This window comes from Rattus norvegicus, chromosome 1, assembly GCF_036323735.1.
Source record: "Rattus norvegicus strain BN/NHsdMcwi chromosome 1, GRCr8, whole genome shotgun sequence".
Lineage (NCBI taxonomy): Eukaryota > Metazoa > Chordata > Mammalia > Rodentia > Muridae > Rattus > Rattus norvegicus.
Genome location: NC_086019.1, coordinates 216,664,446 through 216,682,374, shown reverse-complemented (window position 1 = coordinate 216,682,374; position 17,929 = coordinate 216,664,446). Strand labels below are relative to the sequence as shown.

Here is a 17,929-nt window from a genome sequence, read left to right as displayed (position 1 = left end):
TTTAAGTGGGGTCTGGGGATAAGAACTCTGGTCTTCATGTTTACATAGCAAGCTCTTTAACCACTAAGCCAGCTACCCAGACCCTGTTTGACACAATTCTCAAGAGTACTCTGAAGAGGTGACCACAGAGACAATACAACTTATTGCTCCCTTAAAGGTAGTCAAAAATGCTCCAGTCCCGCCACTGTCAACTCCATCTTCCTCTCCTTTTTCTGAATCGTGACTCTTCCCCTCCTTTTTTGGAATCATGACTCACATCAGTCTTGGGGCTGCCAAAGTCACCTTTAAGAGGCTAAAGAGCAGGGGAGAAAACGACATTCAGCCAACAGAAGATGGCTTCAATCAAGCTCAGACCAAAGTCTAAGACATCACGGAAGGAATTTAATCACGTGTTTCAAGAAGCACATCTCGGCCACTGTGACAGCCCATGAAGTGCTTTGCTGGAACACCTTTCACATACAAGGGGATTAATTATCAAATTAAACTGTTGGCATAAAGCAGTCACTTGTGGTTGATAAAAACCTTTTCATCAACAAATAAGGGAAAAGACCATCTTCACAAAAAGTTCGAGTGAACATGGATGTGGGACCCACAGAGGAATGAAGAGCAATCCTAACTGGCAGCCCTGCTCTGGGAACAGACAGAGCCAGAGCCAGCCCCATGCAGTCAACACCACTGTTTTAATGATCTAATAATTATAAAACTAAAAAAGGGAAAGAAATTCAAAGTTTTTTATTTCAGTTCTGATAGCTAATAAGATCAAATAAAATCATCCTCAACTAGTTTTGACTTTAACTTTTATGTTAACCAGTCTCAGGACTATAGCATTTATGGTGATCAAAAATACACAAAACCCACCACATACATTTCCATTACTCTGTAGGTGTTCCCAGGCCTACACGCTACCATTCTATATAGCAAGGGAGCATCATTTATTTGACTACAGGCAAGTAACCTGACCTCACACAGTCTGGCCCTTTGTTAAAGGCTGAGACTTTACCAAGATGTTGGCATGTTAGTCTGGATCTCTGTGCCCCGCCCCCACTTAACAAATCTGAACCAGAGAACAGCTGCCCAGGATCAGCTTTGCTAAAATTTTAGGCTCAGACTAAAATAGAAGTCAAGAGCCAGCAAGTCACCAGAAAGTGAGTGCTAGACAAAACATGGACAGCTTTTTCAAAGACTAAAGTAAAGCACTACCATGATATTTTCTCTTGGCTTATAAAGGCAAGTTATGAATCATTTCTCTACAGCTAAGTTTTTATAATCCTCTAGGCATGCTAGTAAGAGACTCAAACAAAGGATAAACTAGGTCACCCTATAAAATCCCCAAGGCCTACTACTGGAGCATAATCTCAGGATTAAAACCTGCTATAAACCTGACAGCATTTGCTGCCCCCAAACAAGTACTAGTACACCCAAAAAGTGGGGGGCGGGGGTGGATCTGACCCTTATTAACAGTTTTGTTCAAAATGTTTTAAAAGTAGTCAACACTTCTCCCTAGCCTGCTACCAAATCCAGACCGACATTCCTTTGGCAAAAATCCCACTCCCACCATTCTAAACCATCTTTTCCTCCCTCTCTTCTCAGATCATGTACCTGGTAGACAAAGCAAATGGTAGGCGCTTGACAACCATACAGGAACTTGACATCGATGACATGCAATTCTTCTAGGCGGATGTTAAAGGCCTTGAGCTCTTTATTGTCTCGGTCTAGTGGAATGACCTTGAAAAGGCCATCGTAGAGTCGGAGGCCAATCATACGGCACTCAGGGTCAATGATGCCAATGATGCCAGTCTCTGAGGGGCGACCAATACGGTCCTGAGAGGGGAAACACTGGAATTAGGGAAGAAGCTCATTCAAAGAAGCAGAAGATACTGGGTACAATGATTTCCCAGGCAGAGGTTATAAGGGTTATAAGAGGTTGTTTTTTTCCCCCATGAGTGAATTATTCACTTTCCCTTGGAAAATCAAAACAATTCAAGCCATGAGGGCTTTCTCCATTTCTCTGATTACATAGAGTGCCACCCTGACAGTTCACTGCCCATCACTACATCCTGACAACAGCCCTAACAGAAAAACTGATTTCCTGAAGCAGCCACCTCCTCACCTGGACATTGCCATGGGCCCTTGTAATGATATCAATGCTTTCACCACTCTGCTTATACTCCAGGATGCAGGCATTGTACTTAGCAGTCAAGATGAACAGCAGGTCTTTACTCTCCCCCTGGAATCCAACATCATATCAAAAGAGGTTCTTTGAAAGACAGGAACAACCTGTTCAGCTTTTTAAACATCATTCTTCAAGTATGCTAAGCTTTTAAAGAATCTTCCAAGGTCTACTCTCCACACAGGAAATACTAAGCAAGCCTCTAACACATACTAAGCTCACACAAGACCCTAAGGGGATATACAAAAGGCCAGGACTGAGGCTGGTAAACATCTAGGCCTTGCAATCGCAGTTTCTTATCTCTCGCTTCTACACGCAAAGTCCTTTTAAATTCACCCCATTCTATTCAAGTTTTGAAAAAAGAATGAAATGTTTCTCCTTCGGCTGAGTATATGGAAAGAAAATGAGGGAAAATAATCTGTAGTAATATCAATGAAAGCTACAATAGATCTTTAATCTTACTAACAGTCCCAAGTACATTCACAGGGTTTTGTTTTTGGTTTAGGACTCAGCTGAACAACAGTTGTTCTAATTGCAATGGTGAAACTGTTAAGCTAACAGGCCGTGCTTATTGTGTGCTAAGCTCTGTGCAAATGAATCACTTCATCTTCACAGTAATCTACCAGAGTGGTCACCCCCACTTGTAAACAGGGAAATCAAAGCTTGCAAAGGTGCTTTAAGTGAGATGACTAAGAAATAAAGCTAGGACTAACACTACAACCTACCCTCTGCATCACTAACAATGTAGTGACCCACATTCAAACTCCTTCAAGTTCTCTTCCCTAAAAACTCTCCCCTTCTGGAAAACTTGTTAGGTCGCCATTCCCAAAGAAGAGTTTCTCTACTTAAACTTTCATCCGCCCCATATAAGAGATGGGCCCAAGGGTCCTTCACTGCCCCTCCCAACTAGGACACTCACCTTGGGTCTGAAGAGCTCCATAACTGCGATCTTCCCATACATCCCCACCTCTTTGACTGGCCGTAGGCCTTCTGCGGTGACCACATAGATCTCTAATCTTGTGTTTTTAGCAATCAACAGGTTCAAGTCTTCCGCTGAAGTAAAGTGTCCTGAAAGAAGAGAGCCTCTAACTGTTGAAGCTGGAGGGACAGGCCTTTCATGGACCTCTAATAAGGCTGCCTAAGTACCTTGCCTCCTCACCAAATGCAGCACCTCAATGTCTTGCTTCACGCATCATTCAACAAAGTTATAATCTCAATCAGACTTTTAAAAATGTCCTAACAACAGACTGTCCTTTGACAAACTATGACTGTGAAAACTCTTTCGATAGTTGTTGGGTTTTCCTTTCCAAATTACAACAGCAGACTGTAATTGATGCTAATGGAGAAAGCCTGTGTTTCCTTGAGTTCCCATCCAATGCCTCCCAGAACTTTCACCAGAAAGATAAAAGGTTAGGAAATTTCCCAGGGCCTTCAGTGTTGTCCCTTCACCTCCCAAGCAATCTACCAATACCACTCAGCCCTCTGCAGCTCTCTCTGAACAAGAAACTTTTGTTCTGAAATGATTAGCATTTACGTAAATACACGAGTTTAAGTAACTGAAAATATGAGTTCAAGATGAACGTTCTTTGGTTTGGGATGTAACTGGCGATAAAGAGCCATGCACACAAACAAGGCAAAGCTTGCTCACTGACCGGCCAACCAAACCTTGTTCTCCAGCAGCGGCCTGGAGTAAACAACAGCCCCAGGCAAAAGGGTGGGTCTGGAGACGGCCTGGGGGGAGGGGGGGGGTTGCAGACATTGCTCAAATTCCTCAACCTCCTGGACACCCACCGGAAAATTATGACCCCAAACTTGCCTCATTATCAGCTCCCCTTTCTCCCCTGACCACATGGGGCCAGTTTAGAGACTCAACCAACCATGCACATAACTCATACTTCGCTCTCTGTCCCACCAGGCCTGGACCAATCCTCAATAACAAGTGACCTCCTATGAGCAAAAAAGACCCTGAATAGCAGCTTCCGCTGCCCAAAAGGCGCGTGGTGGAACAGCTCCTTTGAGACCGCGAGCTAAGGGGGACGTTCCGCGGCTGCCAGCGCCTTCCATTCCCGGAGCTCAAGTTTTTGCTCCTGCCGCCCCTGGGGCCGCTGGCCTCCCTAGGCCTGGGATCCCTCCCTTGTCCGGTTCTCCGGCCCGGGCAATCTCACCGGTCACACAGCCGTTCACTGCGGTAGGCTTCTGCGCCGTTACGACGTAGTTGTACGACATATTGAGGTCCTTGGGCCGGCCCGTGGGGCGCCTAGAGCGACGACAGGGAGATGGGCACGAGCGAAGAGACTGAGAACCCCCACCCTCACGCAGCCAACTCCGTGGCTGTTGCCTCCGCCCCTAAGACACGTTGCAGGCCAGAGAGGCCAGGCGCAGAGGATCACGGGACAGCCTCACCTGGCCTCTTGGAGGACTTACGGAGCCCGAGGCGGCCAACCAAGCGAGGCCCCGCCCCTGAGGCCCCGCCTTTTCCTAACCGCCAGAGGCCTCAGTACCCGGATGAGAGCGAGAGTTCGGGTACGCAGACTAAACCGGCCTCCACTTTGGTCAATTACGCCCTAAGAGGCCGCCTGCTGGTCCCCCTGCCACGGTCCGCGCCCCTTTCCTTCCTCAGATTCTGCCGCCTTCCCTCCTCTATAGCTCCAGGCGTCCTCAAGGTTTTCCCTCTTTTAGAACAGGAAGAACTGCAGAGGACTAGACCGGGGAGAGAGGTGACCAATGCCGACTAGAAACATGCTTTTCTTTGCTTAACTCTTCGAGCTCCTCCTGATCCATCGAATGCCCTCAGCTGACTTTAGAACAATCATCCCAGCCTCACACACCCCCGGGGGTCTGATTGCTCACCTCTTTTAGTTTCTTCAAAGGCTCCCTACTAAATTACTTGCTAGCTTAGTGTGTGTGTGTCCCCCCCCACCCCCTGCAAATTCTGAGCTCAAACACACACTGGAATTTCACAAAAAGAGCCCTAAACACCCAGGTGATTAGTGCAATCAGCCCTGCAGATCCAGGCCCCAGGCTTCATCAGACAGCCTCCGTGCCCCAGCTGAAGCCCTTAGCAAATCTGCAGCATGCCAGAGGGGAGCTAACTCCCTATTTTACAAATGCAGCTGAGGCCTAAGGGGGTCAGTTTAAAAGTCTCCCAGGAAAGCTGAGGCAGAGATGGGTGGAGCAAGGTCTAAACCAAGATCTAAGAGCTAGGTCTGAACCAGGTGAAACTGAAGAACGATTATAGCTCCCCAGCTGGGACTCTGCTTGACTCTGGAGAACTAATGGGAACATTAGGCATTGCAGCAAAACTACACTTGGTCTGACTCTTACCAACACAATCTTAGACATTCACTAGAGTTTTCAGTCTGTGTTCCAGAAGTAAAATAGAATTACTGAGTTAACTCACTATTAGGGTGGCCAGCCAGAAAGGTAAAAATCTTTGTACATTTTCTCCTTCCCAGCTTTAAGCTGGACATGATTCCAGACCCTGCCCTCTGGCCAAGTGTGGGTGTGAACTTTGGTCAGCCCCACGCTATTCTCCATTCCTAGCCCACGAACTAGAGTTTGGACTTGGATCAAAGTCTGAGGCAGCTCCCTAATTCTTAAGGCACAGGAGGCATGATACTGCCAATCAGTTGCCCATACCTTCAGCTGCTCAAGTCCTTTCCACCCCTGCAGGTGCTGCTGCCGTCTCTACTTCAGACCAGTTAGCAGCAGTCAGGACTGTCAACCCTGCAGCAACTCAGAGCAGAAGTGTGAGCTCGACTTGTTTCGAAGCTTTCCCACCATGGTGAGTCCTGTGGGGGCCACAGTAGAGGAAGGACCACGGGGATCCCCACTCTAAACTCCTGTAACCTCTCTGTTCCGCACCTGAGTCAATGAGGCTTTCTGGGGTTCCAAAGACTAGAGTTTCATTTTGTATCTCCAGGCATAATCCTTCTTCCCTTTCCTGTGGCCTGGGCCAAGTCAGGTCTGAGGTTGACCTGAGGCACGCTGAAACCCCTATGGCTAGGATCTCAGTCATGCATTTAGATCAGAACAAGTCACTTGCTGTGTCATAAGTCACTTTGCTAGTTAAGGAGGAACCGGGGAAGAATGATCTGGTGCTTGTTCCTCGGCCTAAGATTGTGTGGGCTGCTCTCAGAGCAGGGAACTGCAGTGTGGGAGGCTCTGGTCCCCAGGCTTCGCTTTAAAACTAATCTTGAACATATCTGGGCTGGATTTCAGCCTCATTCCCACCACTGTGTTACTACTATGCCAAAGGCTTGACTCTCTGAGCCTCTCCTCTCCCCACCCCCATCTATAATATGGCAGATTAAGACCTGCTAGCATGTGGCCATGCGGTGTTGATCATACTAGAATCCTAGTGGCCACGCATAGTACCTCTCTCTTCTTGCCTTTCCTTCCCCTTGTGTTACTGGGAAACAGGAATGGCTCTGGTGCAGGAATGGTTGAGAATCTCTTGGGGGCTGTTGGTCCTGGAGGTGAGGCTTGGAATTGACACCAACACCAAGTACCAGTGATCCCTCTTTCCCCACCCTGTGCCTGTGGCTTCAGCCACTCCGGGAAACAGCACGTCGCTGGGATGAACCTGGCGGGTCTAGGCACTGGCTGGCTGTGTGACTTTGCGCACAGTCATTTGTTGTGCTTCAGTTTTATGTTGTTTTACTAATCTTACCTCCAAAGGGTTTTTGGGAAAATTAAATTAGACATGTTCATAAGTATTTAGAAATGGATCTGGCTCTTGGTGTTTAAGAAATGGAGCTCATGTCATTCTGCTTGTTGTCTGTTGACCAGGGCTACTCTTGCCATCCTTAAGAGGTGTTTTATGGCCTTAGTCCTTGTTAAATGGCAGGAAGACACCAGCTCTTCATTTTGCTTAAAGGCTCGGAAAAGAGGCAGGAAGCGTGTTTCGCCCAGACCTGGGTCAGCTGCAACCACTAGATGGCGCCAGCAGTCTCCTCTGGATCCGTTTTGAGGCTCACTCTTCCTGTCTCCTGAGGACAAAGGCGGCCCGCTGCATCCCAGACCACAACAGTTGTTTAGCTAGCTCCAGCTTTTCCAAGCTGTTCACAAAAGGGACTATAGCACCTTTTTAGTGAGCTTTTCCCATAACACTGGTATAAGCTCTAGTAAATCACTGTTTCCCAGAGGAAGAGCTGAGCCCAAAACAGATGTTTGTTCTCTGAGTTCTCTCATAGCTAAAGACAGGCAGGCATGGTGTTTGATACCAAGTCCCACTGACTCTAGAGCCAAATCTCGCAACTACTCTGGTCCCACATAGCTCCCCTCTGACTACACACCTTGTAAAGACTCAGCTGACCCCAGAGGTATTCTCCAGTGTTCTCTGCCAGCCTTCGCACACCCTCTTCTCCTAAGAGAGGCCCCGCAGTTCACAGTGTAACTGCCCTGCAAAGTGCAGACATTTTAAAGAGAGATTTCACCCCTTCCTATCGGCTATCAGACTGCTGAAACAATGCCTGTAAGAAACTGGAAGTTTTCCCAGGAATCTCCTGCTGGGAGAGGTAAAGACAGAAGCCCTGACACTAGCCAGGAGAAACAACCAGGAAGAGTTTCACGTGTTTGTTTCTCACAATGTTTTAGCTGCCTACAAGAAAGGGATGGGTCTGTGTCAGGCAGAACCACACCTTGTCCAAGACTGGCTAGGCTTTTTATTTGTTTCGGTGTTTTATTTTTTATATTTATTTATATGTTTGTTTTGTTTCTGCCTTCTGAGTTCTGGAATTAAAGGCATACACTACCAACAACTCGGCTTGTTTCAGTTTTTATGAGACACATGGGCTTCCTGTAGCTTAGGCTGGCCTCCAACTTTCTGTGTAACTGATGCTAACCTTGAACTCCCAACCCTCCAGCCTCTACCTCCCAAGGCCTGTGCTACCATACCCAGCTAGAACTACTAGATTACACAAAGCTCTTGCTCTCGGTTTAAACCTAAACCTCATATCAGTGCCCCGAAGATGGCCTTGGACATGGGGTACTATCCCTGAACCTCTTTATTAGTTCCTCTTCCCAATGAGAACATATTGATAAATTCATAAATAATAAACAATTTGATAATTTAATAAATTATTATAAAACATAAATTATAAGTAAATTGACAAATCTCCTTTCTCTGCCTTTTACTGTTGTGTCTTTTATGCCTATTGAGGACATGTGGCTGAGAATAGTAGTTTATTAGGCTGGTAGAGCTGAGGCTTTGGCCCTAACAATTCCTTTAACAAGATTCCTCCTGTGGCTTGTGAGGCCCCTGCCTACCTCTTCCTGACAGCCACATTGCTTGCAACACTATGTCACCCTGATGCTTCCGGAGCCACTATTCTGTTATATATCCCATATCTTGGCTTATGCTTCCTTCTGCCCAGAATACCTCTCATCTCCTTCCCAATGCCTACATGTCTCTTACTAGTTCTTCATGGGCTTCCCAGGTCCCTTCAGGAGACTGAGGTCCCTTTCTTCTGTGCTGTTATGCACATGTATTTCCCACTCACATAGCATGTAAGAATGATACCTGTATTCCCATGGAGGACAGGAATAACATCCTACTCTCTGTGAACATGTGTGAACATGCAGGCCCTAGCCCTGGACCCCACCACCCTGCAGGAGCAGTCTAGCTCTAGCCCATGAAGATCAGTTGTGGTATCAACTGGGTGGGTGTGGGGCCTGCTCAGACTCTTCCTCTATCATAGGAGCCTCAACCTAAAACCTACCTCCTCTAACAGAAACAGACAGGGCCCCAATTTCATTTTTTTAGTCTAGTGAGGACACCAACTTCCCCATTTGCATTACATTGAAGCTGTTTTTCAGACTACATAGAAATCATGGCATAAAGGCCTATTAGATAAATAAGCATTGAATAAAAGGTTGAATGTTGAGTAGCCATAGGCACATTCCCCTGGTGATGACACGAGTTAAGACACCTCTGTGTCGGGGTTGGGGATTTAGCTCAGTGGTAGAGCGCTTGCCTAGGAAGCGCAAGGCCCTGGGTTCGGTCCCCAGCTCCGAAAAAAAGAACCAAAAAAAATAAATAAATAAATAAATAAATAAATAAATAAATAAATAAATAAGACACCTCTGTGTCCTTAGAACTCCTTGGTGGCTTCTGTAATTCCTTTCCCCTGGCATGAAATTCCTGGGGAAATTGGCACAGTATTGTTGCTGGGCAGGCAGGATGGGGATCCCTGCTGCCCACACTCTGAACCTCTTGTTTCTTGCTCTTCCTCCACAGAGCTCCAAGAAGATGGTGAATTCTGTGGAAGGGTGTGCTGGTGATGCCCTTGCTGGGTTTGTTGCCTGTAACCCTGACTTGCAGCTCCTGCAAGGGTACCGTGTAGCCCTACGTTCTGACCTGGACAGCCTCAAGGGCCGGGTGGCACTTCTGTCAGGTGGAGGCTCAGGCCATGAGCCTGCCCATGCCGGTGAGTATCTTGTGTTAATTGTGAGGGGTGCTGGCCAGAACAGAGTAGGGATCCTAGGAGATCTTCAATGCTAGTGTGATGATGTACCAGACAGGCAATGCTAAGGCCAGAGTTAGGAATGAGCCACGTCTCATCCTCCACTGTCCCAGCTACTCCATGCCCAGTCACAGCCTGTCTCTGCACCTGGATTTTTACAGCTCTAGAAATGCAGGGTTGAGCCAGATAACCCCGGAGGCTCTCCCAGCCTCAAGAGTTGGTGATTTCAAAAGTCTTCCTGGCCTGTTTTTCCAGTTCAGCTGACCCAACACCTCTTGACCGTGCAAGCACAAATTAGGACCCCTCTTCTGTAATCCTATCATGCCTTTCCCACAGCTGAACCATCCTAGCTGGTTTCCTGTGTGATGCTAGGGATAGGATCTTTGATAGGAGATCCTACAGCAGGCCTCAGACTTTGTGTCAGTTCACTTTTCCTATCCACCCTCAGTATTCTGTTTCTTCATTCAGCACATACTAGTGAGCCCACCGTATACTTGGCCCTGTGCAGAGCACACGTGTGAATCAGGCAAGATTCTCTCCTGTAGAACTTTTATGCCCCACTCTGGGAAGACATGTGAGCAGTTCAGAGAGCCGTTCAGTTTATAACAGACACTAGAATAAACAGTGAGGAGTAGGAGAGATGACTCAGCTCTTAAAAGTACTTGTTCTCACAGAAGACCTGGTTCAGTTCCCAGCAGCTCACAACCATCTGTAACTCCAGTTTCAGGGGAACCACTGCCCCCTCCGACCTCTACAGGCACTAGGCACACATGGTGCACATATATACACACTTGAAAAACATTCAAATAAAGCAAAACAATCTTTTATCAAAAGCTTTGTGTAAAAAAAGAACAGGAGGGAGGGAGAACAGAAAATGGTGGGAGTAGACAGAGTTCAGGGTGAGAAGCCAGGGGAAGCTCCATCAAGATGACTCCTGTGTGGGGGTTAGCCATAGCACAAGGATACATAGTAGGGCTTACCTAAACTTGGATCTCAGATATGTGGGAAGCCCCAGGGATAACAGACATAGATTCTACCCAGTGTCTTTATTTCTCTTTCTCAGGTTTTATCGGGAAAGGAATGCTGACAGGTGTCATTGCAGGAGCAGTGTTTGCCTCTCCTGCTGTGGGCAGCATCCTGGCAGCCATTAGAGCTGTGGCCCAGGCAGGCACAGGTCAGGCTTGCATGTGGGAGAGAACACTGTGGGTGGGCACTGTGGGGGAGGGCAAGGGCAAGTCTTAGTGACACCATGCTACTGCTCCCCACAGCCGGCACCCTCCTCATCGTGAAGAACTACACTGGGGATCGGCTCAACTTTGGACTTGCCATGGAGCAGGCCAAGGCCGAGGGCATCTCTGTGGAGATGGTGGTAATTGAGGATGACAGCGCCTTCACTGTCCTGAAGAAGGCAGGCCGGCGTGGCCTGTGTGGCACAATACTTATCCACAAGGTTAGCCTCCCCACCCTGGGACACTGAATCACCAGCCATTTCTTTTCCCTGACCCACTGAGTCTCCACCATTACAACAGCCATTAGCCCTAGAATGCAGGCATTCTCCTAAACCAGTTCTCTTCCCTTCACTCGGGAGATGTAGTCAGTTGCCCCTTCTGAGCTCTTCTTCCAGGGCAGGACAGGTCCTCCTATCCTGCCCTAACTACCTTCCCATTGGGTCACAGCTGCACTTACCTTCTTCTCATTAGGCTACCATGTTTGCGTCCTGCATTCCTGCCTTGCCAGTCAGTTGCCCACACTAACCCCAGAGGTATCTTTATAAAATACAGAAGACTGAGACTAGAGGGTTTTAAATTTGAACCTAGCTTGGACGACATAGTGAGGCCGTGTCAAAACAACAAAGATAGTATATATGCCCCATTTTCATCTCACTGAGAATACATTGGGTTCCCACAGTCAGCTCAAGCCCCTTGGTTGGGGGTGCCCACCACACTCTTTTTATTTATTTGAGGGCTGGAAAACTGGTCCAGCAGTTAAAGTCACTGGCTGCTCTTGCAGAGAATCTGGGTTCAATTCCTATCACTTACTGGTAGGTCACCATTGTAACTCCAGTTCCAAGGGAGGCCAGAAGAGAGTGTAAGATCCCCTGGAACTGGAGTTAGAGATAGTTGTGAGCGGCCATGTGGGTGCTGGGAACCAAACCTGAAATCCTCTATGAGAGCAGCAAGAGCTTTAACTGCTGAGCCACCTCTCCAGCCACCCCACCACCTCCACACTCCTGTCTCACCTCACTAACCCCTGGCTTTGCCACCCAGCATCTTCCCCTCTCCTAATGCTCCATAAACATCAGATCCCTCCCTGTACCTGTTGGGCTGGAGTCACCTCTGTGATTTTATGGATGTCACAATCCTTTGTTTGTCCAGCCTCTGTGGCCTGGCTCACTCCTGCCATTCTGTAGAGGCTGAGTTCCTGGAAAGCAGGACTGTAATTCAGTCACCCTTCTCCTTTCCAGCTCAGTAGAGTTGGTGAAAACAGAGTAACAGGGTGGATAAATGAATGGAATAAGAGAAAGTCAAGCTATGGGAGAAAGCTCTACAAATCAGAAAAAGATCAGCAATGCACTGTCTGACACGGAACAAATAACCTCCTTCTCCAGGCCCATTTCTCTCTCTTAAAAGTCCATTCCAGCTCTACTAGACTAGAGGGATGGAGAAAAGGGAGTGGAGTGGAAGGGGAGATGGGAAAGGAGGAAAGAAAGAGAGAATGAATGACAGTGTCTGTGTGTGTGGGGTGTACATGTGTGGTGTACATGTGTCTGGTGTGTGTATATGCATGTGTGTATATGTGTGGTGTGTGTGTGTGTGTGTGTGTGTGTGTGTGTGTGTGCGCGTGTGGTGTGGTATTGCTAGAAATGGGTTTTATGCATGCTAGGCAAGCCTTCTGTCATGGAGCCACACACCCATTTCCAAACAGAAACTCTTGAAGACTTCTCTAAGTAGGTATGTTGTGAATAAGGAGAGGACATTCTTCTACCTTAAAGATTTATTTTATTTATGTGAGTACCCTGTAGCTGTCTTCAGACACACCAGGAGAGGACATCGGATCCCATTACAGATGGTTGTGAGCCACCATGTGGTGGCTGGGATTTGAACTCAGGTCCTCTGGAAGAGCAACCACTGCTCTTAACCACTGAGCCATCTCTCCAGCCCATTCTTCTACCTTAAACATGATGGACCAGGTTTAGGGTAGAAATCCTGATATTCTCCCAACAAGAAAGTTCTTCCAAACCTCTCTTCTCTCACTGATCCAGTGAGTCCTCCACCCATGATTCCCTTCTCTCTGGGTGGCTACAGGTAGCAGGTGCTCTAGCTGAGGAAGGTATGGGGCTGGAGGAGATCACAAAGAAGGTGAGCGTGATCGCCAAGGCCATAGGTGAGTGCCAGCCCCCAGGGATGGGAGGATTGTGGCAGACATGGGGACTCAGAGCAGGCTCCTACCAGCAGCACTAGGAGCCTTTCCAAGTTATTCCTTGGAGGCTGGGGGAAGGTCCTCTGGAGAGAGCCTGCAGCCTTGTGTATCAGAGTTTAGACTTTCTTCCTAAGATGAGTTGGGCAGTGTGCTTAAAGAAGAGGATGCCCATAGCCAGGGCATCCTGCCACCTGCTGCCAACAACAGAACCATCTCTCTTATGCTTCGTTTTCTTAGGTACTCTGGGGGTGAGCTTGTCTCCCTGCAGTGTCCCTGGTACCAAACCCACCTTTGAGCTTGCAGCTGATGAAATGGAGCTAGGCCTGGGTAAGCCTGTGGCCATTATGCCCCTGCCATGACTGTTCTTCGCCTTGAATTTTGCCTGCCTCAGAAGTCTTGGAGTTGTCTAGCTAGTCCTCCCTGTTTATTTGATATCCCCAGGTGGTCTCTGGACTCATAGGTGTGCACTTGAGGCATAGCCTGGACTTTATCCTGCTTGACTTTATCCAGTTCGCCATCTGTGCCCAGGCTGTGGAACAGAGAGAGCCATGTTCCTCCTATCTCACTCTTACCCATATCATTCCAACCCCAATGCACAGGACCCTTTTGGTCCAAAGGACACCTTTTCTGTGACTGCCATGTCCCACTTCTTCCCATGTGTTTCTAACACAATAGGTATTGGTGTCCTTCAGCTTCTGTAACTTCTCAGCTAGCTCTACTCCACACCATCTGCTGCCGTGTTTCATTACTCGTTTCCCTCCCACTGTCCACACCCATTGTGCCTAGTCTGGTGCTGAACACTTGGTGTGTCATTGATAAAAGCATGGAAAGACAACTAGCAGGCTGTGAGCCAGCCAGTAATGACTATGTCTCTCCACAGGGATCCATGGGGAAGCCGGTGTTCGTCGGATAAAGGTAAATGACTCCCTGCTCAGCCTAGCCCAGCCCCAAGGGCTCCCTCCCAAACATGGCTCACTACTGCTTCTTCTGACAGCTGGTACCTGTTGATCAGATTGTCACTCTTATGCTTGACCACATGACAGACACCTCCAATATATCCCATGTGCCTGTGAAGTCAGGTGAGTAGCCTGTTGTTCCCAATCTCCGAACCTTTTATGTCCCCTTTCACAGAAGCCAGCAAAGGTATCACTGAGGTGTCACATCTATCAACAGGCTCTTCAGTGGTGCTGATGGTCAACAATCTGGGTGGCCTGTCTTTCCTGGAACTGGGCATCATAGCTGATGCTGCCATACGCCTGCTGGGTGAGCCTACCATTCAAGAGGACGTTAGCCCTTTGTTTTTCTTTGAAACAATGTTTCACTATGTAGCCCTGGCTGGCCTGAGTTTACTTACTATGTAGATCAGATCCTCTTACCGCTGTCTCCATGCCAAACTCCCTTAACTCTTCCAACCTGGTTTGAAACTGGGCATAAGAAAAGCAGCTGAGGTAGTGTCCTGTCATGGCCCAGAACATCAGCTGAGTAGTCAGCCACACAAGCTTAAGTTAAATTGTCACTTTTGCCACTAAATGGCTGGGGTCCCAAGTCTGGAAGTAATAATAGCAACACCTGCCTTATAGGGTGGTTATGAGAATTAAATGAGATTAAGTATAGGTAAGACACCTGGCACCTCTAAGAACTTAATAAATGACAGCTATGTAGTAATGGGCTGTCTTTTTTCTTTTCTTTTTTGGTAAGATTTATTTGTATATATTCTAGGTCCTTGTTTTGCTGTTTGGTTTCTTTTTAGGATGCTCTGGGTAGTTTCCTTCCCCACTCACAGGCTTCTTCACTTGGCATTGCAGAGGGCCGTGGGGTGAAGGTCGCCCGTGCCCTGGTGGGTACCTTCATGTCAGCACTAGAGATGCGTGGTGTTTCCCTTACTTTGATGCTTGTGGATGAACCCCTGCTGAAGCTGATAGGTGAGAGCTGGACCGTGGAAGCATTGCTAGAAGGAGTCATTACCCACCCACAGGTTCTATCCTAGAGACCACTGTGGGGCTCATGGTGAAAGTCTGGGCTCTAGACCTCTGAAGAGGCCTTTTCTGGTTTTTCAGCCTTCAGCTCTCAGTGAACTCTGAGAAGTTGGTGTTAGTGTCTTCCTTACATCTGCCTTACCCTCTCCCCAGGGCATACCTCCACCTCAGTGTGCCATGCACACTTAGTCTATCCTTATCAGTTTGGACCCACTTCTTGTAGAGACCTTAGGGAGCCAGTATTCAGGGTTGGTGAGGAGTCTAGGCCCCACTTGATCTTGTCTAGAAATGTTCTGTGGCTGCCTCTAGATGCTGAAACTAATGCAAAAGCCTGGCCTCACATGTCCAAGGTCTCTGTGACTGGAAGGAATCGGATTCGGGCAGCTCCCACAGAGCCTGCAGAAGCCCCTGAAGCCACTGCAGCAGGAGGTACTGGGGCCTGCTGAGGAGGAGGGGCAATCACCCTGGGTGGTCAAGGCTCTGCCTTGAGTGCAGAGTACAGAAACCTTGGCACCCATACTCCCCACATTGGTGAAGGTTAGCATACTGTCCCCTCTCTAGGTGTAGCATCAAAGCAGATGACACTTGTGCTGGATCGGATATCCACCACGCTCATCGGACTGGAGGAGCACCTGAATGCCCTGGACAGGGCTGCTGGTGATGGGGACTGTGGTTCTACCCATAGCCGTGCTGCCAAAGGTTGGCCTCTTTGGGACACTCGGGCTAATATGGCATACTAGCTCTTAGATTTGGACATTCCATGAAGCAATTTCAAGAACATTTAGGAGCTTTCATGGAGTTGCTGCTTTCCTTCACCAAGTGAGCCATTTGCCACACCTTGGCACACCCCTCACCTTGTTTTCCCATACTATAAGTTGGGAGAGCGGTTGCAGAAAGAAACTCCATTCTGCTGCCCTCAGCACTCTGAATTGCCCAGACCACCAAAAATCCCTGTTTGTCCAGCTGTCCAAGAAAGATGTATTCATCTGGGCAATGGTGGCACACAAACTTTAATCCCAGCACTCAGGAGGCAAAGGCTGGTGGATCTCTGAGTTCAAGGCCAACCTGGTCTACAGAGTTGAGTTCCAGGACAGCCAGAGAAACTGTGTCATGAAAAAAAGTCAGCACCTACCTGAAGCCAAGCAGCACTCCTCATCTCCGTGGTTACAAACGTGAATGAAGCCAGGCAATGGTGGCTCATAAGGATTTCCAAGCCTACTTAGGGTGATAGGAAAGAAGAGAAACAAACAAGCAGACAGAAAATGTGTTCTTCAGGAAGTAAGAGCAATCAGGAAAATACTAGCAAAGACCAGGGAGAGAAAAGGAAGTGGATAGCACCTCTGAAGGGTCACCTGTCTCTACTTGCAGCCATTCAGGGGTGGTTAAAGGAAGGCCCAACTCCAGCCAGCCCTGCCCAGGTGCTCTCCAAACTGTCTGTCCTGCTGCTGGAGAAGATGGGAGGCTCATCTGGGGCGGTGAGTAGAAGCAGATCCTGAAGGAACAGACTGATGGGGAGGGATGCAGGCTTGGCTGGGTGCCGGCCAGCTCCATGTAATCAGCATTTTGGTCTTCCCCAGCTCTACGGCCTGTTCCTGACTGCAGCTGCCCAGCCTCTCAAGGCCAACACTGACCTCCCAGCCTGGTCTGCTGCTATGGATGCCGGCCTAAAGGCCATGCAGAAGTGAGGCAGCACCTCATATCTTAACACCAGGGGTGTGCTGGGGAGGAGATTGATAGATGGTTCAGCTCCCAGCTAGACCCTTTCCTTACACCTAAAGTAACTCACCTTGCTTATTCTCTCAGGTATGGAAAGGCTGCACCAGGAGACAGGACAATGGTATGTATGCAGGATGTAGCTCCCTTCCCCTTCAGTGCCTACAAGCCCTAAAGCTACCCTCAGTGTGGGGCTTCTTAACTCCCCTTTCTCTGACCTTGTCCAGCTGGATTCTCTGTGGGCAGCAGCACAGGAGCTCCAAGCCTGGAAGAGCCCAGGGGCCAGTCTCCTCCCAGTCCTGACTAAAGCAGTCAAAGTGAGTGACACAGCTGGACAGTCAAGGAGCCACCAAGCTCCAATCTCTAGGTGGCCTAAAGCAAGTCAATGGCCTCTTTTCATTGTCTTTTCTACCTTTATAAAACGGGTGAGCGCCTATCTCAGAAAGCACTTATGTTGCTAGGAAGATACATTGAGTCTAGCCAGTACCTGGGCTGAGGCTCAGAACATATAGGTCCCTTTCCTGGCTAGAAGCAGGTAAGAGGTGACCTTTCCACTGGAAAATGGTACAGAGATTGCTGGCAGAATGGGACAAAGGATCTAAGCTCAGATTTCCAGGCCCAGGGGCCCTACTATCGTGTTCTGAAGCCAACTTCCACTGTCCTCAGAGTGCCGAAGCTGCAGCCGAGGCCACCAAGAACATGGAAGCTGGTGCTGGGAGAGCGAGTTACATCAGCTCTGCACAACTAGATCAGCCAGACCCTGGAGCAGTTGCGGCTGCAGCCATCTTCCGTGCCATCCTGGAGGTCTTGCAGACGAAGGCAGCTTAACTGCTTTCCTCCTCCTCCGCTCCTCTCAGTTTGTTACTTCCTCTTGCCTTCTGATAATCTCCTCCCTTCCTCCCCTGACACCCATCCCTGCATGGAGCAGGACATCCTTCACCACACCCTCCAGAACTGTTCTGTGAAGAGTGTCTGGCTGGGTGGGTCACATGCCTCAGCAGCACTGTTCGTTCCCTCCTCCAGAAGAGGAATCGCTCAGATCTTGTCCATCCCACCCTAACCAGCTCTGGGTGTCAGTGATTTGGCTTCTCCTGAGCCTCTAACTTGCAGGCCTCTTCCTCTGGAAGGCCTCCTATACCCAGTCAGTACATGAAAGAAGGCTAATAAAATCCATTGAAGCCACA

At 48.5% G+C, this 17,929-nt stretch overlaps 2 protein-coding genes across 7 annotated transcripts in view; one reads left to right on the top strand and one right to left on the bottom strand.

The window, feature by feature from the left end:
• The window catches only part of Ddb1 (damage-specific DNA binding protein 1), a 25,796-nt gene extending 21,231 nt beyond the window's left edge, over nucleotides 1–4,565 (bottom strand). The window contains exons 1-5 of one of the 4 annotated variants that reach the window (XM_063272772.1): nucleotides 4,336–4,560; nucleotides 3,090–3,238; nucleotides 2,111–2,227; nucleotides 1,600–1,836; nucleotides 257–292 (exon numbers count right to left, since the gene is read on the bottom strand). In XM_063272772.1, the coding sequence (XP_063128842.1) occupies nucleotides 257–292; nucleotides 1,600–1,836; nucleotides 2,111–2,227; nucleotides 3,090–3,238; nucleotides 4,336–4,396 (600 nt within the window). In that variant the 5' untranslated portion in view covers nucleotides 4,397–4,560. Of the gene's footprint in view, nucleotides 1–256; nucleotides 293–1,599; nucleotides 1,837–2,110; nucleotides 2,228–3,089; nucleotides 3,239–4,335 lie in introns of all 4 variants that reach the window. The other 3 variants (XM_063272773.1, NM_171995.2, XM_039089596.1) reach the window with 3 other exon arrangements.
• Nucleotides 4,560–17,929, top strand: Tkfc (triokinase and FMN cyclase). 3 transcript variants are annotated; one of them, XM_006231056.5, is made up of 18 exons: nucleotides 4,560–4,693; nucleotides 5,843–5,954; nucleotides 9,411–9,600; nucleotides 10,700–10,810; nucleotides 10,905–11,086; nucleotides 12,942–13,020; nucleotides 13,294–13,383; nucleotides 13,937–13,971; nucleotides 14,051–14,135; nucleotides 14,230–14,319; nucleotides 14,862–14,978; nucleotides 15,342–15,461; nucleotides 15,594–15,731; nucleotides 16,401–16,507; nucleotides 16,610–16,713; nucleotides 16,836–16,869; nucleotides 16,973–17,062; nucleotides 17,412–17,929. In XM_006231056.5, exons 2-18 carry the CDS (start codon nucleotides 5,952–5,954, stop codon nucleotides 17,571–17,573), a joined length of 1,737 nt encoding a protein of 578 aa, XP_006231118.1. In that variant the 5' UTR covers nucleotides 4,560–4,693; nucleotides 5,843–5,951; the 3' UTR covers nucleotides 17,574–17,929. The 3 variants fall into 3 exon arrangements, with proteins under 3 accessions (XP_006231118.1, XP_006231119.3, NP_001034120.1); XM_006231057.4 differs by having other exon boundaries at nucleotides 4,648–4,766; NM_001039031.1 differs by lacking the exon at nucleotides 4,560–4,693 and adding an exon at nucleotides 4,718–4,887 and having other exon boundaries at nucleotides 17,412–17,927.

Coding starts and splice junctions, on each gene's coding strand:
- Tkfc (XM_006231056.5), top strand. Junction 10,811..10,904: donor TGTGGCCCAGGCAGGCACAG/GTCAGGCTTGCA, acceptor TGCTCCCCACAG/CCGGCACCCTCCTCATCGTG. Junction 14,136..14,229: donor CCATGTGCCTGTGAAGTCAG/GTGAGTAGCCTG, acceptor ATCTATCAACAG/GCTCTTCAGTGGTGCTGATG.